At 47.2% G+C, this 23982-nt stretch overlaps 7 protein-coding genes across 7 annotated transcripts; 3 read left to right on the plus strand and 4 right to left on the minus strand.

The window, feature by feature from the left end:
- Positions 1–1703: 1703 nt before the first annotated feature.
- Positions 1704–3645, plus strand: BJ212DRAFT_1305450 (uncharacterized protein; the record flags this gene model as incomplete). The annotated part of the gene is made up of 9 exons (XM_041333757.1): positions 1704–1980; positions 2042–2233; positions 2280–2343; positions 2392–2418; positions 2467–2498; positions 2568–3152; positions 3203–3373; positions 3422–3532; positions 3635–3645. The coding sequence occupies 9 exons, from the start codon at positions 1704–1706 to the stop codon at positions 3643–3645; spliced, it is 1470 nt and encodes a 489-aa protein (XP_041185780.1).
- Positions 3646–4813: 1168 nt separating this feature from the next.
- On the minus strand, positions 4814–6302 carry BJ212DRAFT_1488209 (uncharacterized protein; the record flags this gene model as incomplete). Its single annotated transcript, XM_041341354.1, has 13 exons — positions 4814–4961; positions 5013–5038; positions 5099–5142; positions 5201–5311; positions 5380–5478; positions 5534–5588; positions 5641–5717; positions 5770–5802; positions 5864–5894; positions 5961–5989; positions 6046–6142; positions 6202–6234; positions 6288–6302. 13 exons carry the CDS (start codon positions 6300–6302, stop codon positions 4814–4816), a joined length of 798 nt encoding a protein of 265 aa, XP_041185781.1.
- A 2726-nt stretch (positions 6303–9028) lies between these two features.
- BJ212DRAFT_1581684 (uncharacterized protein) lies at positions 9029–10450 on the minus strand (the record flags this gene model as incomplete). The annotated part of the gene is made up of 4 exons (XM_041342309.1): positions 10400–10450; positions 10117–10318; positions 9850–10059; positions 9029–9797 (listed from the first exon to the last, which is right to left on the minus strand). Exons 3-4 carry the CDS (start codon positions 10050–10052, stop codon positions 9029–9031), a joined length of 972 nt encoding a protein of 323 aa, XP_041185782.1. The 5' UTR covers positions 10053–10059; positions 10117–10318; positions 10400–10450.
- Positions 10451–12262: 1812 nt separating this feature from the next.
- Positions 12263–14476, plus strand: BJ212DRAFT_1581685 (uncharacterized protein; the record flags this gene model as incomplete). The annotated part of the gene is made up of 9 exons (XM_041342310.1): positions 12263–12848; positions 12901–12953; positions 13013–13121; positions 13170–13342; positions 13406–13494; positions 13557–13708; positions 13769–13852; positions 13909–13919; positions 13972–14476. The coding sequence occupies 9 exons, from the start codon at positions 12263–12265 to the stop codon at positions 14290–14292; spliced, it is 1578 nt and encodes a 525-aa protein (XP_041185783.1). The 3' UTR covers positions 14293–14476.
- Positions 14464–16324, minus strand: BJ212DRAFT_144962 (uncharacterized protein). Its single transcript, XM_041338722.1, has 15 exons — positions 16186–16324; positions 16123–16132; positions 16054–16073; positions 15971–16003; positions 15820–15916; positions 15731–15759; positions 15651–15681; positions 15558–15590; positions 15429–15505; positions 15322–15376; positions 15170–15265; positions 14997–15107; positions 14895–14938; positions 14814–14842; positions 14464–14750 (listed from the first exon to the last, which is right to left on the minus strand). The coding sequence occupies exons 1-15, from the start codon at positions 16243–16245 to the stop codon at positions 14636–14638; spliced, it is 840 nt and encodes a 279-aa protein (XP_041185784.1). The 5' UTR covers positions 16246–16324; the 3' UTR covers positions 14464–14635.
- A 2474-nt stretch (positions 16325–18798) lies between these two features.
- On the minus strand, positions 18799–20200 carry BJ212DRAFT_1488213 (uncharacterized protein; the record flags this gene model as incomplete). Its single annotated transcript, XM_041341355.1, has 4 exons — positions 18799–19611; positions 19661–19854; positions 19915–20076; positions 20146–20200. The coding sequence occupies 4 exons, from the start codon at positions 20198–20200 to the stop codon at positions 18799–18801; spliced, it is 1224 nt and encodes a 407-aa protein (XP_041185785.1).
- A 1820-nt stretch (positions 20201–22020) lies between these two features.
- On the plus strand, positions 22021–23345 carry BJ212DRAFT_145147 (uncharacterized protein). The gene is made up of 10 exons (XM_041338829.1): positions 22021–22274; positions 22328–22337; positions 22387–22406; positions 22457–22489; positions 22555–22651; positions 22712–22737; positions 22791–22821; positions 22883–22915; positions 22968–23044; positions 23093–23345. Exons 1-10 carry the CDS (start codon positions 22215–22217, stop codon positions 23147–23149), a joined length of 444 nt encoding a protein of 147 aa, XP_041185786.1. The 5' UTR covers positions 22021–22214; the 3' UTR covers positions 23150–23345.
- The last annotated feature ends 637 nt before the right edge of the window (positions 23346–23982 follow it).

Consider the following 23982-nt stretch of genomic DNA (forward strand, 5'->3'; position numbering starts at 1 on the left):
TGAGAGAAATGGGAACGCGGAGTTCCTTTCTTATTCCTGTGCTCTGTACAAGTCTTATGGGTACATCAGAAGATACGGACGTCGATCCCATCTTCCACATCAAAAATCCTCTGCGAGACGACGGATCGTTGTATCTTCTTCTTCTTCGCTGTCGCTTATTTCTTCTCTGTGAACAGGGATCTTCTTCTTCTGCGGGCATGCTTTAGTCATGTGCCCCTTCTGGTGGCACGTGAAACAAAGTCCTTTTTTCATATGGTCACTTCTTTCTGCTTCGGTGAGCCGATCTACTTCCATTGCGTTTGGGTCGTGTCGGTCGATGGAGGGTCTGGGTACATAGCGTTGCCCAGAGGGTTTGGTGGTAGTTCGATGGTTAGATCTGAATGCGACACCCCTCTGGTAGTTGCTGTCAAGCCTCACGACTGCGGCGATATATTTGTCGAAGTCTGTAGGGATGGTCTCCATCTGGTAGACAGAGTTGACGATTCCCTTCTTCAATCCGTCATTGAGGAACGTGATTAGGACGGCGTCTTGCTTTACACCTGCTTGTGCAGCAAGGGTTTTGAAGCTGGCGATGTAAGACGTGATGTCGCCCGTTTGTTTCAACGTCCTAAGTTTGTTCATGGCGGTACCGACGGCATCAGCAGGTACGAAGGCTTCTTTGAACTTGGTTTCAAAATTCGCGAAGGTTCCGTAAGTTTTAGCGGCGGAGTTGTCGACTTCAGTGTAGAAGGTGAGGGCCCAACCCATAGCACTGTCTTCTGTCATATATGCGAGAGCGGTAATGACCTTCTTTTCGTCAGTATTATAGATTGTAGCATTAAGTGCGAAGTACGCCTTTAATGCATACAACCATCGTAGTGCTTGCTGAGGGCTCCCATCATAGGTAGATGGAGCTCCGGCTTTCAATTCTGGGATGTTGGCGATGGTGGACATCCTGAACGTCTGGTCAAGTGATGTTTCTATTCAGGGGAACGTTCTCGTTCTCTCGCTGAGTTCTTTCTGTCTGGTAACCTCTTTGGATGGAGAGGGTCAGTGTTAGACTTTAATCTTTTGTTACGGCGAACCGTAGGTCGACTAGGATAGGCGCGACAATAGACACTCGATAAGAGTGACGTCTAGAGCCGAATCGTAACCTCACAAATGTAAGGCCTCTTTAAGACAAATCAGAGAGAGTGTCTCCGACTTGAATATCGATATCAGACACTTAAGATTGGGGGTCTTAAGCGAAGGATGTTCTGGGTAAAACCTAGTAGATTAAAGTGAAGTCTAACTAAGTACAGGACCCTGCTTATATAGGTGAGAGCTACTTGAGGGCCGGTACGTACACGTCATCAAGACGAGTCAGAGATAAGAGGAATGACGTCATCAAGACGAGTCAGAGATAAGAGAAATGACGTCATCAAGACGAGTCAGAGATAAGAGGAATGACATCAGCTAGCGATGGCATGAGGCGGTCGCGCTGTGATACATGGATATGGTAAACTGAAGACAGTCTAGTGATGGCACGGTGAAGTGCGGTCATGACATGATACAATGTGAGAGAAAATGATAGGGGTCAACCGTTTACTGTAACACATTGTAGATATCTCAATATGGACTATCTCGTTTTCTCTGCTCTTGCCAGATTCTCTACCCTGTCGACAATCAACTTTTCATATGATATTGTGTGCCAGTGGCACAAAAACTTGTGAGATTGCTTGCCCATGCTACCACCTCATCTTCAGTTCAATCGAGAGGGTAAGACCATTAATTTTTTTGTGCCAAAGTTTCATATTGCTGCACATATCGAATCATGCCAAACTCAATTCTCATTCAATTGGACTCCGGGAGTAGGACAGACTGACAGAGAAGCACCTGAGCGTGGATGGGCAAACATCAATCGCATGGCCAGCAGTATGAAGGAAATGGATCCTGGAGCCCGATCCAACACACTTAACAACAATTTCAGCGATTGGAACTGGAAGAAGATTATGGCTCTCAGTGAGTGTGGGTGTAGTATGTTGATGTTATTGTACTAACTAGTCTCATCTTTCTTTCTTAGGTAAAACTATGCTACGAAAAATGACGGAAGCTGTTGTTGCTGAGAAGGAACACCATCTTGCTCTCTCTGAACTCGAGAGCTCTATCAACAACTCAGAAGTAGGAGCTGCTTCCCTTGCTGCATGGAGGATGGAGATTGAAGCTTGGGAGATGGATCACTCACAATGTAATCCATTCCAGAGACGAGTTGGCAGTGAGCTGTTCTGCATAATGCTGACCTATTGCTCACAAATATACAGCAATGACCCAGGTGGCTGTGCAGTTAGAGTTAGCACAGCAGGACACAAAGGAGTTGGAAGACAGGTCAGCAATATCACTCCACACTGAAGTCACCTGCAGTGTTCTCATTAGCACTGGCATTGACGTTGAAGATGCCCAGTAAGACATTTTTCAAATCTTTTGTAGAGTGCTGCTAAATTATCTTAGACACCATTTGCATGTCGATTCCTCTGCACTCAGTCAGCATGCAACTGATATCCAGAGGACCAAGGTCTTAACTTGAAGGAACGCACTGCAACGCTGCCTAGACATGTGGACCAACATTCAAAAACTTTACATGCCAGTGGTACCAAACCTCCAAATATCTGCAAACCTCCCAACTGGCTGCAACAGTAATGACAGTGGCTGTCCAGTCCCAGGCCCCACCTCTGGAAAGGCAGAAGACTTTCAATTACTTCTGCCTTCTGAGATCTGTGATGTCATGCCATGCAACAAGACACTCCTGGAAACAGAATGGTCTCTGCATTTTGCCCAAGCTACTGATGCTCTGAATGAGTGTCGTTCGCATATTCGACTGTGCCATCAGCTGTATCAATTCAAGGTTCAGCATCTATGTGGACAAGGGCCCAACACCCGCGCATGCAAAACCATGGATGCAGTTGAGGAACATCTTATGTTGAGCCATGCTAAGTATGCAAGGGCTCACAAGGCGCTTCTCTCCTTAGCTCGCCACCTTGATCGGATAGGATGGGAGCACAAATTGCAGCCTTTAAAAAAGATGCACCTCAGACCAATTGGGGACTTCGGACAACAGACTCAAGGCACAGCAATTATGTCATGGATTTGGCTAACTCACAGAATTTCTTCTGACGACAGCGAGGGACTCCAAGACTGTAAGCTGTTCAATCTCACTCTTTTGTTGCTGTATGCTGAATTACATTAGCGCTTCGCATTGAACAGTGTAAAGCCCGAGCGCATCATAATAGGTGGTTGGAGGAAGTCCAGCTCTTATTAGAAGAAATGCGACGTACTCTAGCCTTTCTCAAATGGCAGGAAGACTCCTGGGAATCATGCGCAACCCTACCAACTATTGAGCAGCCCGAGGAAAAGGAGGGTATGATTGCATATGCTCGCCATCAGGCTCACATTCAATGAGGTTTAGTGGCAGCTTTTGCGGAACATTGGAAGAGAGTCCCGCAGCTTGTGGCCTCAAACTTTGATTTTGATCCAAGTACTGACGATGTTGATGGGGTGTCTTTGGATGCACCTCCTTGTGAGTATATTGAGGGTCCTGATGAATAATAGTGTTTTTGTACCATGATCGTGAAAGGTTAATTGATGTGATTCATGATCAAACAACTACATAGTGATGCAGTACCTTTGTGAGATCACTGATCACAAAACAAGATCACAAGATCGCAAATATTAAAATAATATGTTCACTGGGGAATGGCCACCCTTCCAAGAGCCGTATATGCCATTTCAAAGGTAGGCTGGCTGATTGATAACTATACAGAACGGATATATTCCAGAGTGGATAACTAGACCTAATGATGTATCGGACTTTTAGGATTATAAGCCGTGTGGATATATCTTTCTGCCTGCATCCTGTGCTGGAGGAGCTGCCATGACCAGGAAAAATCCTTGTGAGACATATGACCCTTGCTCCAGTCTTTAAGAGTCTGCCATGCGACCTGTACAATGAAATTAGCACCACAGGAACTCAAAAGAGAAATAATCATACTTTGTTTACCCTTGCAGCTACTGTTTAATTCTTGTAGGTGCCATTTGTAACACCCTCGAGTGCAGCCTGGATCCTGAACTCATACTCAGGGACAGTAGACACCACCAGCTTGCCTTGGCAGCAACCCATGGCATAGCGATTGAGCCTAGCTCAGTGCAGTGCTCATGGGTGACGGATTGCAGCTGCATTGAAACACGCTGTTAATTTCAATATCCAACATCAGCAGCTTCAGCAGGTGACACCGATCCGTGATTTTTGCTGCTGTCACGCTGAAAACACAATCTCCATCATTTCTTAATGGATTTGATTTTTTTCACTTGGAACATGCTACAATAGTATGTAGAATATACTTAGTGAAGTAGCTAAGCAATTGCTTTAACATTGAGTGCTGTAGACAAAATTCATGGAATGGTGGACCGTAACGGAATGATAGTAACCGATAGTAGTGCATGGATCAATGACCTACGAAATGTCATCCCACGCCGCACGCTGGAGAAGTATACGAGTCGGCAGAGCCCGTTTGCATCTTAGTGTGTGAACCCTGGGGCTCACTGCAGGAAAAGAGATCTACAAAGAGTAAGTCCGTGGATGGGGTGAGTGTGGTGGGGAGGAATCCTAGAACATATTGCAACGGACGGGAGTTTCCCTCATTGATCATGAACATCTACAGACAGTTGGTGTAGCGTCGGCTCTGCGATATCAAAATTCAAAACGGAAAGGTTCTCATCACGCCAAGCCACTCCTGACCAGTCATTTCATAGTCTAAATTTTGCTCCATGAACGACAATGAATGAGGCATACGACTAGACGTCACAACGTAGTGATCGTACGGTCCCCAGATGACATGTCGGACATAGAAATACACGCGAGGATCTCGGAGCCGTGCACGTCCCGGTCGATATGCCAGAGATGGAGGTGCATGCGCGTGGCGAGGATCGCAAGGACAAAGGCTTGCAAACTGTAGGGGTGTCATCGGTAGAAATTTGAAACAGAAGTTGGAGGCGCGTACTCTTCGAGGAGGGAGTAATATGCGGGCTGGGTGGGCGGAACATCAGTGACCCGATCCTATCGACGGGTATAGGGGCGTTTACACACATCAGAAAACATTACTGGCGCAAGGACATTCACGGCCGAGAGAACTTTCGAGACGATAATCATCACTGATGAGGACAGAAATATGTGGAAGTGCCGACTCACACAGACCGCATGCATAGTAGAATATGTTATGCTTCATCAGAACGGTGTGCATACCGCCGTTGGACGTTCTCCAGGTCTGGAAGGCACGTATAAGTGTTAGTATGAACAGTCCTGGGGAGAGCGTCAGCCATTGCGTCTCTGTAATGTATCGTGTATGCTCCATGTTCCCAGTGACATACCAAGTTGAAAGGCAAGCAAGAGAAGAAACGGCATGAAGAATTGGACACTGGTTGAACTCCGGTAGCAGCCTGTGATGCCTGGGACCGCGCTAGTCGTAACTGTGAGGTAGAGTGAATATGTGCGAATAGTAGTGGGGAAAATAAGAGCATAGACCATAAGAGGTAGCAATAGCGCTAAAACAAATGCCAATGAACGATACAATGATAGCCTGGCTGATTCATCAACCATAGGATCAGGTGTGAGGAGGGTATGGGACTCACAAAAAGGGTAGACAGCATGGCTACAAGCACAATCCTATTACCGTTCCAAAGCGCATATGTCCTGAGCACAAAAAAGCCTGGAAGAATCGGATCAGAAGCACGTGTATGCTGCAGAGGAAGGTGAGATACATTCAGAACAAGTGAGCGATATCACTCCGAGACCTGTAAGAGGAAAGAGCAGCGCTCGGCAAGGACGTGCATGTAGCATGTACCATACACGTACTTGAGTAAATATTGACCAGTATCTTGCATTTCTGGAGATGTCATGCAATCAGTATCATTCATCGACGGGTAGGTAATTCCGCTACACATTCACATACTTTGGGGTTCTCGCTCGGGGAGAAATTCACTGAAACATAACGTGTCAATTCGATATGCGTAGATGTATGCTGGGATTAAACATACGATATATGTCCGTGATGATGAATAAAAAGGGGACATATCGCGCAATGATATAAAGGACTTTCACCTTCGTCCAGTGCGACCGACGCAGGAACTTCCACTTTGAACAGCATGTTGTCAATATTTGAGCCGAGGCATATCGCAGCGCAAGTGTATCACCTCTTCGTGAAGTGAACAAACATAATCATAGGTCTGCATAAGTGAGTTTAACAACGGACGGGATCGATCGATCGGAATAAGCTTACCCAGAATGTCGCCATTGACGCTGAGCTGTCACGTTAGAACACGGAACAAGTAATTCAAACAGTACGCACTGCATATGTACTAGTGGTCCGTGGTATGTCTGTTATTGCCTTGCCATCGTGTTAAGAAAGCGACGCACCGCCAAGTACTGTAGACTCCTGGCCGCTGCGATCTCGTCAGCCGAGTATTCCATCTGTATTCGTTCGAGGTAAAAAGAGAGCTTCACGCGCTCATCATGCGCCGAAGTTCTTAAGTAACTCTTTTAACAAAAATCAAGACGGGGTCTAAACCTTAATTTAAGGACAACATTCGGCTTAGCTTGACGATCTTGATCGGGGCATGATCACAGGCCGCAGCAGGCGGGGCGTAACTTGATGGTAAAGTTGCAGTTGGCACTAGAAGCGTTCAGTAGTTTTGCTGAGAAGATGACCATAAGTACTCCGAGTCTATTCAGAGTAAACACACCTACTAATATATCCAATTAGGCTTGAACAACACAGTTCAACTTGAGTAACTTGAGTAACTTGCGTGTGCTCATAAGTCATGTCATTTTGTTAGTAACGGTCTGATTGGAGGAGACTATGATATGATCCACGATTCTTGAAGGTCGTCTACTCGGCTCCTGGTGCTTTTGGGGTCTCGTGTCTACAAGGTTCAACTTCTTTTTGATCAACCCTAGCCATTTCAGACGCACGATTCTTCGGAGATGAGGTCACTTTAATATGCGCGCTACGATGATACGTAAAGCGCACTGAGAGTCCTACTAGTACTGAAGAGCTAACATATTCTCGTCCACATCAAGCAGACTGATTTGGATTGATAAAGGAATCTCTCAAGTTGGAGATGTGGTAATGCAAAATGGTCAGTAGGTCAGCGAGGTGGACCAGTCTTAATTTCACTGATGGGCCTCAACGATCTGGTCACTGGCGAATTCCGGGTGGCCGACATGGAGGTTGATAAATGAATTAGAAGGAAACTAGTAGTATGCAGGACGGTTGAGCATGTTCGAGGGATCCATCCATATTTCGCTGCAGGTGTTAATTCGAACGATTGAGCACCAGAGGTACCTCGCCAAAATTTGATTTTAGTTGTTCGTAGCATTGATGTACCTGTGTAGATAAATGATGGTGTCGGAGGCACCCCTGACTATACGCATTCTATGAATAAATGGTCTTGCGCTTGCGGTGGACGCGTTTGTTGATCAAAGAACAACGAGAACCTTGCAGGAAACTAGGCATTGTCAGAAATGAGGGCTGTTAAAACAGAATAAAGCCAATCTGACAATTTCACTGCTGCTCCAGCATGCCTTCTTTCTGGCAAATGCACAGCGTGTCTGACTTGGACATGTTTGGAGGTCCAGCGACGCTGTCAGGTTATCTTAGTTCACACAGCCCTTTGCAGGGTATGCTTTACACACTAGCACCCAGAAAGTTATCCGTTGCTCTCCGAATTTGAAATTTGAGGGGCTCACAGGTTGTAGCTCATTGATATCCCCAAACTGGTTACTTGTAAGCCTCAGATCAGCGATATCAAGATCGAACAACACGAGACGACGTCGTAGATTTCCGTGGTTAGGTCTAACCCGGACGGAGTTTGAAACCTTATATCGACGATTCTATCGATCATGACGCGCACGTGCACATGAACGTTCTGAACGTTCATGAACGACAGTACATTGTCAAGATTATCCACACAACACGGTCGTAGGGCTGGTCTCATTCATCGGGAAAAGTACTATTCTCAAGGAATCGATGTCAGTCATACGTCCGCATTCTACACAGCAGCCACACGCGCTGGGATGAAAGAGCCCAATATCATCAAGCTACGCAAAGCATACAGCATCTCTCAGCCCTCTCATACATGGGCAACACAGGCTAGCTGAACTGATCATTTTCTGAACTGACTTCCTACACGACGTTCTGCCAGTGCTATGCTCCAGTTGGAAGGCTCCTCACGCTGAGTCACCCGTTTTCGATGCCTGTCATGGCTTATCACACTACCCTGCTCCTTCTCCAACTTATCATCAATCTGCTAGCGACCATAGTGTGGTCGTGCAAACACCAGTGGCCGAATTGGCACCTGTAACATCCAGCTCATACTAGTACCCTTCTGTCCTCGATATTCGACATCTTAATCCATCACATGTTTAAATCTAGCGATTTTGGTCATCGGAAGGATCGACAAAGCCAAGGCCAAGTTGATTGTCCATCTCGATGATTTCACACAACGTCATGTCAACGTATGCATCAATGTTGAAGGCGTCTTCACTGCTTGGATAAGCCCGATCTACGATTTGGTTGAAGTGTTACGCAAGTAAATGCTCACCAATATCATTAATATTGCCACTGGTGTTATATGTCTCGGTAAGTATGATTCATTCTCCCCGTGCACGTTTTCGTTCCTTTCTAGCCCAGGTTTTGGCCGACGTACAATTAGTGGTGCTGGTATCTGTGTTCTTGGTGTTTTGATTCGGAGTTAATCATCATGCGATTCTTCAAAGTACGCGGCCTCCCGTCCGAATGGCACAGCTGTAAAGCGGTATCAGTTATCTTAGCGTGAACTTCCCTCCCTCTTATAGGGCACTTGTGTATGACACGACTTGCTATATCTCGAAGCTCTTTTTTCTGTTTGCGCTCACCTGCCCCTCTCTCAGTGGGGACAACTACGTCTAAAAGTCAAAGTTACAATGCATTCTTACAAGAGAACGTTCATCGGGATCCCTGCGTGCATGCATGCGACGAGTCTACTGCCTTATAGACTCATATGCAGGCGGAACATCTATCGGTTCTCCTTCCTCACTAGGCGCCTGTTCCGCATCCTGGTGCTGAACAGCGCCAGACCCCTCACCGTCAACCTCTTGCTGTGTAGGTAGAGCGAGCCCCTGACGGCCAGCTGTAGCAGCGGCTCCTCGCTCTTTCATCCCGTGACCGGAAGAAGATGCAGATGCATTGCTGACTCTTGGAGCGGGTGATGTAAGTGGGCGCGGGGTGTGCCAGCCTGCTTGCTGCATTGGGTACATGCTCGGGCCTGGGCGTACGAAGCCCTGAGAGGGGTACCCCTCGCCGGGGGAGGTGGCAGTGTCGCTGTATTGCGAGGGAGAGCTGAGTGGGGAGGTTGTGCTGTGAATACCTGCGCTGGCGGCGGCACCCGCAGGTTGGAACGGACTTTCTCCATATTGACGCATGCTTCTGTTATGGTCAGGGTAAGGTAAGGGGGTGATCTCGTTTTCTTCGCCGAGGTCGATCTGGGGCTGGGCTCTGCCCCCTGAGGGATGGGAAACGAGATGATCGGGGTCCAAGTTCCCGTCAAATTCATTTCGCCTTCTGCGCCGGCGTAAGCAGAAGAAGAGCCCAAGGAGGGCGATTATGACGACGACACCACCGACAACGCCACCTACGATTGCGCCGGTGTTTGATGAGTTGTTTACGGGGGATGGAGTGGGGACAGGGACAGAGGTAGTTGCGGACATCTCTGTGGTGATGACAGCTGTTGATCCGTATGAATTTTTCGATCTGGTAGATCAGGTGAACAACTGTAGAAAAATCGAGATAAAAGAGGACAAACGTAATCGTAGTGGGTAATGCAGTTGCCACAGAGGTCATGGAGGTTGCAATTGGAGTTGTTCCAGTCGTTACAGGGGTAGTTGATGTTGGGGCATTGCTGCTGCTCACGGAAGATGTCGAAGAGGCGAAAGTAGTAGTCGGGGATGCTGATGTGGTTGGCGATGTTGTTATCGGAACAGCAGTTACTGATGTCGGATAAGACATATGTGTACTGAAGGAGGGATCTGATGGGTTGACTGTATAGGAGGAGAACAGGGGTGAACTATACCCAAGTCACTTGATGTCACGTGTTCAAATTCAAATTCAAATTCAAGTTTTCAGTATTTGATCGAGTTGCGTATGGATGACACGACGGGACTTGTGACGTCCAGATTTACGCGTGTGTAGCCACAGCTTCAAGCAATGTGGGACAGTGAGACGAGGAAAGTTGCCGTCAGGTAGAAAGGGCACTCTAAATTTGTGAAGTCAATATGCTGGAGTCTAGATGGTGAACGAGTGGTGAGCGGATTATATAACGGATTTATAAATATGGGACATGGTAAGCTGCTCACCCGAAGCAACAATAATTGCGACCTGCGAACGAGATGCAATCAAAATATGGGATGGCAAAGACAGGCGAATGGGTCACCACAATCAAACAAAATTGTTCAGTTTGGAGCTTAACCTGGACGATAAAAAGCTCATTTCCGAGTCACTGACCGGCTCCATCAAGATATCTGACACTACCATATGGTGACAGATCGCCGTTCTGGACGATGCCATAGACTTAAACTTCGAGCAAGATAGCTTAGCACGTGACTGTATAAAATGTAGTTGCTCGTCATTAAACCACTAATACATGTTTCCTGTGTGATGCAGAGAAACGCGCAACACCGTCCTCCGAATGGGGTCCGATATAGATAGGCTGGAAGAAAATGCATGGAGTGGAGATGAATCAAACGATCGAAAAGTCAAGGGCCAAATAGAGCTAGGATGGCGCACGTGGCATAGTCGTGGCCCGGGGTGCTGCAAAATACTACGAAACTGCGAAAAAAACATAGTGATAAGGCACGGAGTACGTACCTAACAGACGGCCCAAACAGAAACTTGGGCAACTCCCTCGACCCAAAATTAAACGTTCACTGTCTCAGCTACCAACTACCCGCTCCACTCGTTCTTGCGTGGAGTAAATCTGTGCCTGATCCGTCTGAGTGGGGCTTGCTGTGAGTTACATTCTGGGTGAATAGGTGAAACGAGGAGTTCTTACAGAGCGGCGTCAAGGATACTCATGGAGATCTGCAAGTTTTGAAGGACAAACAGCGAAATCGTCCTGCATACAACGTCCCGAAGTCTTCCTGTGCGTTTTTATCGCTCTCGTGAGTAATGCTTATGCATGTCTATTGACATGGATTCAGTTGATATCATAGACCCACCAACAATCTTAGCGTTTGCAAGGCAACAAAAGCCCGCTTTAATTCGAAGGAGACCGGGGCGAACTGCTCTTGCACGTAGTCACGATTTCCTTGATTGAGATCCCAAACGTCCACCATGCCTTCTCCACCTACCAAGATGAAAAGTGCGTCAGAATTAACCCCCCGCAAGACGATGCGAGACCATACAAATTACGTACTTGGCGTTGCGCACTTGTCCGGCGGGCAGCGCATCATCATATGTTCATATGACGGCTCACTTCGACTTTGGGACCTAGGGAGTTGAGTACAGTGGACATTATTATCTCAAAGCGGCCAAACTGTTGCAAGGACGGGACAGTACTGTGAGGTTGTAGGACAAACATCGAGACCGGGAATGTCATTGCCAAATGGAAAGGACACATGAAGGACATTTGAATGCTGTTAAAATGAATATCATAGAGATAACGCGCCGATTAGATTCAGACGTACTGGCTGAGCAAGTCATTATAGGCTACTGAATCTGCGCAAATGTGAATGACGTGAGGTCCGTCGGACTTTGTGTGCTCAGGGTTTGAAGTTGTTCGAAGGAACCGAGAGAGAACCGAATGATAGCTTCCTTCGCTCACCTTCATCGCAGATTAGTGCTATCTCTTCCCTTCGAAAACTAGTCATTTTCATCAAGTCTCACCCCCGAACGGCGAGCATCCTGTAATGCAGCTGCCAGGGACAAGGTTCGGTATGTTAACTATTGCTACTCTGCTCCGGCATCCTGGATGATTCGCTCGAGAAATCCCGCAGAAAACGAAAGCGGATCATTTTCTGCACGCACATGTTATGTGTTACATGGCATGTTGGTCATGATACATATTGCGCTTGTCGTGTCTTATATATATCGCTGGGAACACCATGTGACTCTCCGATTCACGCTCACGAACACTAATTTTTGGCCCGTGGTATTAAGTGCTTCACTACAAGCATTTTACACGGTGTGTTCGCTGTTCTCTTACTGATACACCATTAATGATGGGCTTCGTCCAGCTCTACACAGCTGTCCTGGTCTTCCTTACCCAACGGCTTGCGATATCGAGGGCACTTGTGCGCCGTCTGAAATTAACTACCATACACGACATCTCCAACGCATGGGCAGGCCTTGGTTCCGCACTCATCAATGTCTGGAAACAAACACGTGTCCCTGCATCGTTGTGGGCGACCACTGCTGTGACAACCTACCTTGTATGCATCTCTGTGCTGCATGTCACCTCTTCCACTCTCCTACAATTTCAAACATTCAATTCTTCTATGACAACCAATATTTCAACAACACTAGGATGGGTAGATATATCAAGTAGGGTCTCGGAGAATCCGGTAGCTATGACTGCATCTCTACCGGCTATCAGTCGATTTCCTGGATTTCTCTCTGCAGGGATATCCAATAATACAGTCTATGACACCCTGCAAACGAGCTCTGTAGTTGGACGTGCAACGGTGAATGCAACGACGGTAACCTCGAGTTGCGGATTACTTCCAAATGTCACATACTCTCGAAATAACACAGCAATTGCTCCGCTTGGTAATGGAAATGTTATGGAAATGATTGGATCTTCCCCCTGTACGTGAACATAGTGTGAAATGTTATTCCATCATATTTAAAACACCTACAGGGACAGACCAGATACGAGTACTTCAATATGGCGGCGGTCCGTCGGTCAATATGGTTTGTGCCAAGGTTTTTAGTGCTTAGCCTGAAACTAATCAGCGGCTGTCCTACATTAGTCTCAGAGTTTCGCACCGCCTGCCGTCTTGTTAATGGTCTCTACCTTGTTGGAGATCGAGCCTTCAGTCCAAAAGGAGGTTGCGGTACCGGCGATTTGGGTATGTCCAGGTGCGTTTGCCTTTTGGAATATAACCACCATAACGAATCTTTTTGCAGCTGTGAACCAGACTATTGAAGTCTATTTTATGCAATGCTCACTGTCAACCAACAACGCCACAGTAGTTATCGACACGCAAACCAACACTCTAGAGAATCCCATGCCTGTCCCGCAGCCATCCACGCAATGGGAGGAAACGCTTCAGTGGACATCTACCGACTGGTCAGAAAATGTGCGTTAAACACCACCTGTTTCTGGTGGTTACCGAAGTTCAATGATCCGTTGTCTACACCAGGTTGGTTACATTCTTTCCATTGCAGGCGGTAGCGGGTATCAATTTATAGATCAATCTGACTATACCAGCGAGCCCTCGATTGTGGATGAGTTCAGACCTTACTTTTACTATTATACTGCCACGATGCCTTACCCATGGTCTTTTATTCTAGGTCTATAATGTCATTGGTAGGATTGGATCTCTCAGCTCAATATCTCCAATCGTCCACCGACTGGGACCAACCTCCCGTTTCTAATTTCACCTTGAGCCGGGATAAACTAGAAGCCGCTATTGCGCAAACAGTTGCACAAGTCACTTGGATGGGTGAGGGATCGTACTAGTATGCATGGCTCTGTTATTACTCACGCTGTGTCACCAACTCAGCAGGGCGAATGGATGGAGGAATTCAACCTGGCAATGGGACGGCCCTTGCCTATGAGGAGGTGATCGCCCTACGCCTGAATGTCAGTATTAACTGCACAGAACCTCTTTCCATTTGACTGATGCATACATGTTATAGATCACCCTTCTTCCTGTAAGTTCGCAACGCTATCTACGCAATGATAGTTTGTTGAATTTGATTCTAGTTGCTGTTTGCGACCTCTGCGTCGGTGATCATGTTGGGATTGGCTCTACACACAACAAGAGCGTTTCATGCATCCCGCAACAGTCAGGCTCCCATCCCAAATGCAGGCGCACTGCAACTCTTATGGTTGGGTTATCATTCAGCACCTGTCCACGAAGCTTTGCAAAATGTGGAACATCCGACGGAAGCTAACTTACGTCGCGCGGGCATGATAGATGTTTGTTTTGCGAGCACCACATCTGACGAAGAAGAGCTATCAATGAGGAGTTTAATTGATAGTCAGGCAGTTGACCGTGACGATGGAATGTCACATTTGGTTTGAAAACATTGGACGCGATAAAGACCGTATCATCTTGGTGTTAGCTGTGCAACACTCGTCAGAAGCCTTCGTCGAATATTGTGCATGGCAACACCAATATGAATCTCATTGACACGTATTTAACTCTATCTCATTCTCTACTTTTCCTCCTTTGGCGAAATCCTCGCTGTTCGACATCATTTGCAACACTTGTGTATATTCAATAGCACTGTACATTGCCTGTTTGATACCCTTGTGGAAGATGAATTTACCTCACAACTGCCTGTGTCATCTGCATGCATATGCGATTGCAAAGATCCTGGTGCTTCTCGTCGTCGTCATTCACGTGATTGGCCTGCTCATGAATTCATATCTCAATAGAAATGCACACGAGGGCCTCAGAGCCATCCACGTGCCGCTCAACATGCCAGAGGTGGAGGTGCATGCGCGTGGCGAGGATCGCAAGAATAAAGATCTGCATACTGTATATGCGCATTTGGAGACGCTGTCAGTAGGAATTCGCAATAGAAATGTGACGTGCATACCCTCCGAGTGAAGAGTATACAGGATACATCTGCGAAACATAAATGATTACGTCGTGTCAAAGACTCGTATTGTTCACGCACATCTAAAAGCGGCGCTGAAAAAAGAATATTCACGGCCGAGAAGACTTTTGAAACGGTAGTCATCACTGATGAGCACGAAGACATATGTAAGGCCTGACTCACGTAGACCACATGCATAGTAGAATATATTATGCTTCACCGGCATGGCGTACAGAGGGCCTTTGGCCGACCGCCAGCTCTGTATAACGGATATGATCGTGAGGCAGACCAGTCCTGAAGAGAGCGCCAGTCAGGGTGAGTCTGCAATGTATGCACTCTGATTTCCGACTACATACCCAGTTGGCATACAAAAGTGAGCATAAAAGGCAAGAATCGGATACCGTGCGGGGTCCGGGAGCAGCCTGGGATGCCTGAGATCGCGCTAGCCGTGACTACGAAAGTGACATGAATATAGCGAACAGTATGAGGGGAAAGTGAGAGGACAAACCTTCGGAGGTAATACCACCGGCAAGCAAAAGGCTGATGGATGATACAATGGTTGCCTAATTGGCTCGTCAAACATGAGCTATGGTGTGGAGTGCGCATGTGACTCACAAAAAGGGCGGACAGCATGGCTACGAGCACGATTCTATTGTTGTTCCAGAGTGCATATGTTCTGAGAATAAAAAAGCCTGGGTAAATCTGATCAGGAGAACATCTATGTCGCGGGGTAAGGAGAGATACATTCAGAGAAAGTGAGTGACATCATTCCGAAAACTGTCAGAGGAAAGAGCGACGCTCGTAAGGATGTGCATGTAGCATGGACTGTACGCGTACTTGAGAAAATATTGTCCAATATCTTGCATTTCTAGCAAGCCATACAATAAGCGTCGCCGGTGGAAACTCGCTGCACATACCTTGGGGTTCTCGTTTTGGGTCAAGGTCACTGAAGCAAAGCATGTCAATTCATTATCGGAGGGATATGCAGTGTCGGGAATGAACGTACAACATAGGTCCAATATGATAAGGACAAATGGAACATATCGTGCAATGATGTAAAGGCCTTTCACTTTTGTCCTGCGCGATCGAAGTAGGAATGTCAACTTCGAACACCATCAACATCCACAGCGAGGCGTATCACGGAACAAGTGCACTACCTCTTCATGAAGTGAACAAACAAAATCATAGGTCTACATAAGCAAGTTTAACGGTGGACGGGAGTAGATCAGCCCAGGCCTACCCAGAATGTCGCCGTCGACACTGAACCGTCAGGTTAGAACGAGGAAGAAGCAGCTCAGGCAGCACGTACTGCAAGTGTACTGGTGGCCACATGTTCGTTATTATCCTGCCCTCACATTAAGAAAGAACGCACTGCTAAGAATTGCAAATTCCTGGCCACTGCGATGTCGTCGACCGAATATGCCATCTGCATTCGCTCGGAAAGGAAACACCCCAAGTTTCGCGCACACGGTTTTTTATCTCTCTTATGAATGAACTGGGAACCTATCAAGGGGAGGCTGTGAATATGGTTACTATTCGGTTGAGCTTGATGATTATGACGCCGAATCTTTCAATTAGTCACAGGATGCACTAGGCGGGGCGCAACTTGATAAATCTTACAGCTGATGTCGGAAACGTAGGGTGATTTCGCTGAGAGGACGGTCAGTCATAAGTACTCCATCCAGAGACACGACGCACTAGAGAAGGACAGACTTTCCCCAGCACGCTTGTTTTATGAGCATTGTGTATTTTTAGTTGCAATGCAGTGTAGTAGGGGATACCGGTAGGAGCGGCCACGCAGCACCGTAGGTCAATCATCCACGGAGGGTCTGTCGGGCTTTCTCGTAGCGTGGTGCTCTTCACCACTTCTTGCCTTGACAGTCTTTCTCGCAATACGCAGGCACGCAGTCGCGGGATACACCGCTCCAGCAGGAATAGATCGACCGCCGTTTTGTATTCAAGTACACGGGGTTGGGTACAGTAATGGGCACACCACCTTAGTACCAGATGACTAAACGTGAGTTGGTTGAGAAATCCTCCACGAGGTAATATGCAAAACAACGTTACCTGCTGTATATAGGCATGATCGACATATGAAGGTTGCTTGATGAATCCTGGCCATTTTAGATGTACGCTTAATCAAAGAATTCGAGCGCGATAATGATATGTGAAGCAGATTTATCTGATTCGATACACGAATCAGTAATGGGTGAATGGGACTGAGAATACTGGCGGCAGATCTAACCGTCATAATTCCGGGGCGCCTTGACGCGGGTAGAAGGCATACCAAGTCTCCAATATACGTGGCGGCTGTCACGTTCCCTGAAATCAGATCAAACCAAGGGATCCGAAGGGTAAGAGCTGCAGCCTGTGCAAGACACGGCAGTAACGTTCCAACGTTCCATGAGGATACACACCATCAATTGGAAGACCAATCGATTACGTGAAGACAGATAACGAATCCGGGATCCTGTCGGAATTCGAAGGCTATGAAGAAGGCTATGAAATTACTTGATCTCCTTCCCGGACCTCGGGTACTTTGTGGATGAAGACGCCATGGATTGCGCTGTCCAATACAACAAAGGATATTCTCGAGATCAAGGTGGGGTACATCGCTCAGCGATTCGCAATCAAATCAACGACATATCGTAGATGATACTTTGGTAGATATAAGACGATGGTGTTCATATCAGGTAAACCTCCATCATCGTCAAAATGAGCATCATGGGAGCGGTATCCATTCCTGCATTTGACCAAAGTGACTATTTCGCATGAAGTCAAGTACAAACGAGAACTCTCTTGATCAAATCAACACAGATGTGAGTCGTGATGCTGTCAAACAGTCTACGCGCGAAACGCTTGGACACCGTAAAAATCGATGTGTAAACAGGACACGCGCAAAACTCGATATATATTTTTCAAATTGTACAGGTTCAATCGATGGTGAGGTTATCGATAAGCCTGAGGGTCAGAACATCGGCAGACTCGGGTAATCGCGTTCTTCTAAGTTCTGGCAACACCATCAGAATGTAACAAACAAATAAAACGACGCAAAGTCCAAATGAATAACTCACCTTTCAGGTAATCCTATATCGCTCAACGAGACACAACATCTCAAAGATGCAAAAAAGTCCCAAAGCATACCATCGACACCCAGATGCAAAACACTCCACTAATGTCATCATTTCGCATCGGTATTTTTGTCTGCGATTCATATTAAGCCAATGACAACGGCATTAATTTTGCAATTGAATTTGGAAGTTCGATCTAGATCCGTTTATCTATCCGTGGGTAGGAACGCACCCCAGAACTATTACCGGTGATGCATGCATATGATCCGTCCAACTCTTGCACGCGAACTCGAAGACCCGTCTCATTTGAAGCTATTTCCGTCGTTGTGTGCTGCGGCGAAGGAATCGGAAGTTGGGCGTGGAGGCGGCGAGGTAGATGATATGGCGGAGATGGATGTTCGACGGGTATACAGTGGACTGATGAATGTATTGAAATCTCATAGTAGATAGCAAACATTGATCACCTCCGTTAACGGGGCAGTGGGTGTTGCATGCGACCTTGTTGATAGGAATGATGGGTTTTTGTGGCAGCCAAGCAAGTTGTCCAACCTAAACTCGAACGTTCTGAATGTGTTTATACATGTTTGCTACTCGCAATAGGGTGAACGTAACGGCGAGGTGATTATAAACGCAATTTGCAGTGATGTATCGTAAGAATGAACAAAAACATGATGACGATGCATACATGAAATGTGCTGGTAAGTAACAAGTAGTCAGACTCCAGAGTCACCAAACATAGTACGACGACAACTAATGTCGAAGATAAACAAGGGATCAGGGCCTAAGATCATGATGACGATGACAATGCACTGTACATACGTATAAGCGTCCAAAGGTGGTGTCCATCGAAACATGGCAAGGGTAATATCACATATTCCACTTCAAATATCGCCTTTTGGAATCACTGGATGAGTCTACTGCCTTATAGAGTCATACGCAGGGGGGATATCTCTCGGTTCACCTTCTTCTTCACTATGCACCTGTCCTGCATCCTGGTGCTGGACAACGCCAGAACCCTCACCGTCGACTTCTTGCTGAGTAGCGAGGCCGAGGCCTTGACGGCCAGCAGCAGCTTCTCTCTCCTTCATTGCACGGCTGCTGGAGGAGGCGTTGCTGACGCTTGGTGCGGGTGATGTGAGGGGGAGTGGGTTGTGCCAGTCTGCTTGCTGCATTGTGTACATGTTTGGTCCGCCTTGGGGGTACTGGCCCGGGCCTGGGCGGATGAAGCCCTGAGAAGGGTACCCCTCGGCAGCAGTGGTGGCGGTGTCGCTGTATTGGGAGGGAGAGCTGAGTGGGGAAGTTGTGCGGTTTATACTCGCAGCTGCCGCTGCGCCGGCAGCAGCACCGGTAGTTAGGTAGGGGCTTTCTCCGTATTGGCGCATGCTGGCACCATGGTCAGGGTAAGGGGTGATCTCATTTTCTTCGCCAAGGTCGATTTGGGGGAGAGTCCCGCCCCCTGAAGGGTGAGAAATGACATGATCGGGGTCAAAGTTGCCGTCGAACTCGTCTCGCCTTCTGCGACGGCGTAAGCAGAAGATGATAAGGGCGAAGATGGCGATGACGGCGATACCACCGACTACGCCACCTACGATTGGGCCGGTGTTTGATGAGTTGTTTGTGGACGAGGAGGAAGTTGAGACAGGGATTGAGGTTGTTGTGGATATCTCTGTTGTGATGACGATTGTTGATCCGAGTGAATTTGTTGAGCTAGTATATTGGGTAAAGGACTGTGAAAGAAATGAGATATGAGAGGACGAACGTAATAATGACGGGTACTGTAGTCGCAACAGATGTCATGGAGGTTGTTGTTGGAGTGGTACTTGCGAATGCAGGGGTAGTTGAAGCTTGTGCATTGCTGCCAGTTGTCGTGGAAGATGTGGAAGATGTGGGAGTTGTAGCTGGTGTTGTTGCTGAAGTTGATGGGGTCGTCGATGTGGGCGTTGTTGTCGTTGATGGAGTAGTGCTGGTAGCTAATGATTAATCAGTACTGATTGATTATTTGTGAGGAGACGAAGGGGAAGAAGAAATACTTGGTGTTGTAGTGGGAGGAGTAGAAGTACTAGTACCGGGTGATGTTACAGCAGTTGTGGGTGCTACTGTCGTTGGGGATGTTGATAACGTCGCTTGTGGTGCAGACGACGACATGATGGCAAGAAGGAAATGAGCCGGGATTAGGAAAGACAACGTTACAGCTAACTAAAAAGTACTAAACGGAAAAACGTGGGTTCTTAAGAACTGCGCAGCCAACACGTGGGACCCACCGTCGGATTGAATAAGGTTTTGACGACGACACGCCCTTGCTTCAATCTCCGACATAGAACAGGCACTCACGGTCAACCAACTTGCCCGACATTCGACCAATTGTTTTACCGTGGTACCTATTCAATGTGGCCAACAGTGCGGACTTGCATTAATGACGGCTCAGCTTTCCTCCGAGTACGCACGTGGAGCTGGCCTTCTGAACATCAAAGGCCCAGCTATCAACTTGTTTGACACCAGCCTTGACCTGGCTTGCCCATTGCAGCCGGAATTTTCACTTCGTTTTTTATGACGCCGTCTCCCGACGTCCCCGTCAGTGACTTCGCTCGATTCCACCACCACGATTCTCAGTTCTAAACCCGACACCAGCGGCCCCCAGTCCCATTCGAGTAATCATCAACCCCGAGCATGTTCAGAAATAAATTAATAACCCCACGCCATCACGTTTCATCCGCTTTTCAAACGTTCACCCCGCACCGCTATCACGTACAGTCACATCGTTTCCTCAATCGTATCAACCCTCCACCCTTTCTCCTGCGATAAAGTACGAGAATAGGCATACCGTGTCTTGCTAACGTCCAGATAGTATCCAATCTACGGCGTAGTTGGCTTCTGCATCACTCACATCGTCCGAAACCTGCAGAACTAGTATTAACCAGTAGCGCTCCAGTCCCAGGCTACAGCCTCGATATCACTACGTACTAACACGGTTTCCATGTCACTGCATGGACTTGTTATCCTGTTAGTACGTACATACATCATCGCGAGTGGGTTGACCATCATCATCTATGATACGTCGTTGATTTGATCAACTGGCGAATCACTCGGTGATGTAGGGAGATACCCCACCTTGATCTCGAGAAGTTTACTTTGCTGTATTGGACAGCACCGCCATGCAATCCACCATGTTTCACCCACAGGTACCCGGTGTATACCAAAAATTTGGAAATAACCAATCGTCCGTCCCGTCCGGCCGTTCAGTCCAACCCTAATTTGGCTATCCAGAATTTATTTTTCAGGATTTGGCCTAAATTTGGGCGGCACAAAACCTCGCGAATGATATGTCCTTCAGGCCGATTGCCAATGAGGCAAATGTGGACATGATCTCTTGCGTTAAGTCAGGGATATTTGCGAGACGACCAGCAGCACATTCAGCATGATCTTATTTTATCGGATGGTGCGGACGGGCAGAACTTTCGAACTTTCAGGTTCTCTCGGGAGGATCCTGGATTCGTTATCGTTATCACCTTGCAATTACTTGCACAGGCTGCAATTCTTATCCTCTGCATCCCTTGATTTCATTTAATTCCAGGAAACGTCACGGCCACCAAGTATATTGGCGAGTTGGTATGCCTTCCAGCCGCACCAAACACGTCTCAGAATTATGATGACGATTGGATTTGCCGTCAGCCAGTATTCTTAGTCCCATCCACCCATTACTAATTTCTGTATCAATCCAGATCAATCTGTTTTACATATCATTATCGCGCGCGAATTCTTCGGCTAAGTTCACATCTAAAACAGCCGGGGTTTACCAAGCCTTTCAGAAGCAACCTTCAAGAACCAAGGACTATCACAACGACTTGGGAATTTTTGTATCAACTTGCGAGTAAGTCGATCATGCCTGTGCGCAGCAGGTAACCTTGTTTTACATATTGCTTAGTGAACGATTTCGCAACTAACTCACGTCTAGTCATCTGGGCCTAAGCCAATGTGCCCACAGATCTACCCAATCCCGCTATAATGGTTGAGTTTGGCATGTAGAGTGACTGGAGCACGTGCCAGGAATCTCGCACAGGTATCCAGAGTCATAGACACCATACAAGGCTAGTTACATGTTTTAGGGTTAGGTTTATCGTCTCGTGCCGTCATCAGCTGTGTACATGTCTGCTGAGCGCCCCGCCCAGTGCATCCTGTGATTACATCACCTGATCGGAGGATTCATTATGATCAAGAAGTTCAGCCAAATAGTAACAGTATTCACAGCCTCCCCTTAATGGATTCCCAGCTTATTCATGAGAGAGATATAAAGGCGCTTGCGTGAAACTTGAGCTTTTTACTTCTCGAGCGCATGCAGATGGAATATTCAGCTGCTGACATCGGAGCGGCCAGGGATTTGCAATTCTTAGCGGTGCGTTCTTTCTTAATGTGCAGGCAGGATGATAACGAACATGTGGTCACCAGTACATTTACAGTACGTGCTATCTGAACTACTACTTCCTCGTTCTAACCTGACGGTTCAGTATCGACGGCGACATTCTGGGTAGGCTCGTCTTGATCTATTCCAGCCCACCGTTAAACTAACTTATGTAGACCTATGATTTTGTTTGTTCACTTCACGAAGAGGTGATGCACTTGTTCTGTGATACGCCTCGCTTTGGATGTTGATAATATGGTGTTCGACTCGGAAGTGGACATTCCTACTTCGATCACGCTGGACAAAGGTAAAAGGCCTTTATATCATTACACGATACATTCCATTTGTCGTTATTTTCTTGGAACTATGGTGTACGTTCATTCCCAACATTGCACACCCCCCCAATAATGAATTGACATGCTTTGCTTCAGTATCCTTGGCCAAAAACGAGCCAAAGGTATGTGCAGCGGACCTCCGCTGATGATGACGCTTACCGTATGACTTTGCTAGAACTGCCAGATATTGAGCAATATTTTCGCATGTACGCGCACAGTCCACGCTGCATGCACAGCCTTACCGGGCGTTGCTCTTTCCTCTCACAGATTTCGGAGTGATATCACTCGCTCTCTCTGAATGTATCTCTCCTTACCCCGCGATATAGGTATCTTCCTGATCAGATTCACCCAGTCTTTTTTGTTCTCAGGACGTATGCACTCTGGAACAACAAGAGAATCGTACTCGTAGCCGTGCTCTCCGGCTATTTTGTGAGTCACATACGCACTCCACACCCTAGCTCATGTCTGACGAACCAGTCAGGCAGTCATCATATCATGCATCGGCATTTTGGCTCCCGCTGGTCCTTTCCCTGATGGTTTGTGCTCTCATTTCCCCCACCATTACGCTATTCGCTGTATTCACCCCACCTTCGCAGCCACGATTGGCCCGGTCCCAGGCGTCCAAGGTTGCTCCCAGAGCCCACAAGGTTTCCAATTATTCTTGCCTTTTGTTCTTGTGTTTGTGTTTCAAGTGGGTATGTAGTCGGGAACTTGGAGCATCCATTGCAGACTCATACACTGACTGACACTCTCAGGACTGATCTGCCTCACGATCACACGCGCTATACAGCGATGGCGGTTGGTTAAGGGCCCTCTGTTCGCCATACTGGTGAAGCATAACATATTCTACTATGCATGTGGTCTACGTGAGTCAGACCCTGCACATATTTCCGCGCTCATCGCTGTTTCAACAGTTTTCTCGGCCATGAACTTTCTTCTGCCACTACTACTCGGGGATGTGCGTAAGCAATACCTTTCGATAAGATGTAGACATTGATATTTCTCAGATGTTCGCCGTATACTCCGCCATTGAAGCGTATGTACATCACAATTCTATTGCAAATTCCTACTGACAGCGTCTCTACTGGCAAATACGCATATACAGTTTTCAGATCCTCATCCTTGCAATCCTCGCCACGCGCATGCACCTCCACCTCTGGCATGCTGAGCAGTACGTGAACGGCTCTGAGGGCCTCGTGTACATTTCTTTATCCGACATGCAACCTGTAAATGGTGCGGCGTGACGCGTGACGCTTGGTCTCTTCGCCGTCGTTTGTGGCGTGGAACTTGATCAATCTACGAGATCACTGGGCGGATTTGGAAATTGGACGGGCTTGTATCACACTCTCCTAGGAATCTATTTTTGT

Source organism: Suillus subaureus (assembly GCF_016647635.1).
Source record: "Suillus subaureus strain MN1 chromosome Unknown BJ212scaffold_132, whole genome shotgun sequence".
NCBI classification, from domain to species: domain Eukaryota; kingdom Fungi; phylum Basidiomycota; class Agaricomycetes; order Boletales; family Suillaceae; genus Suillus; species Suillus subaureus.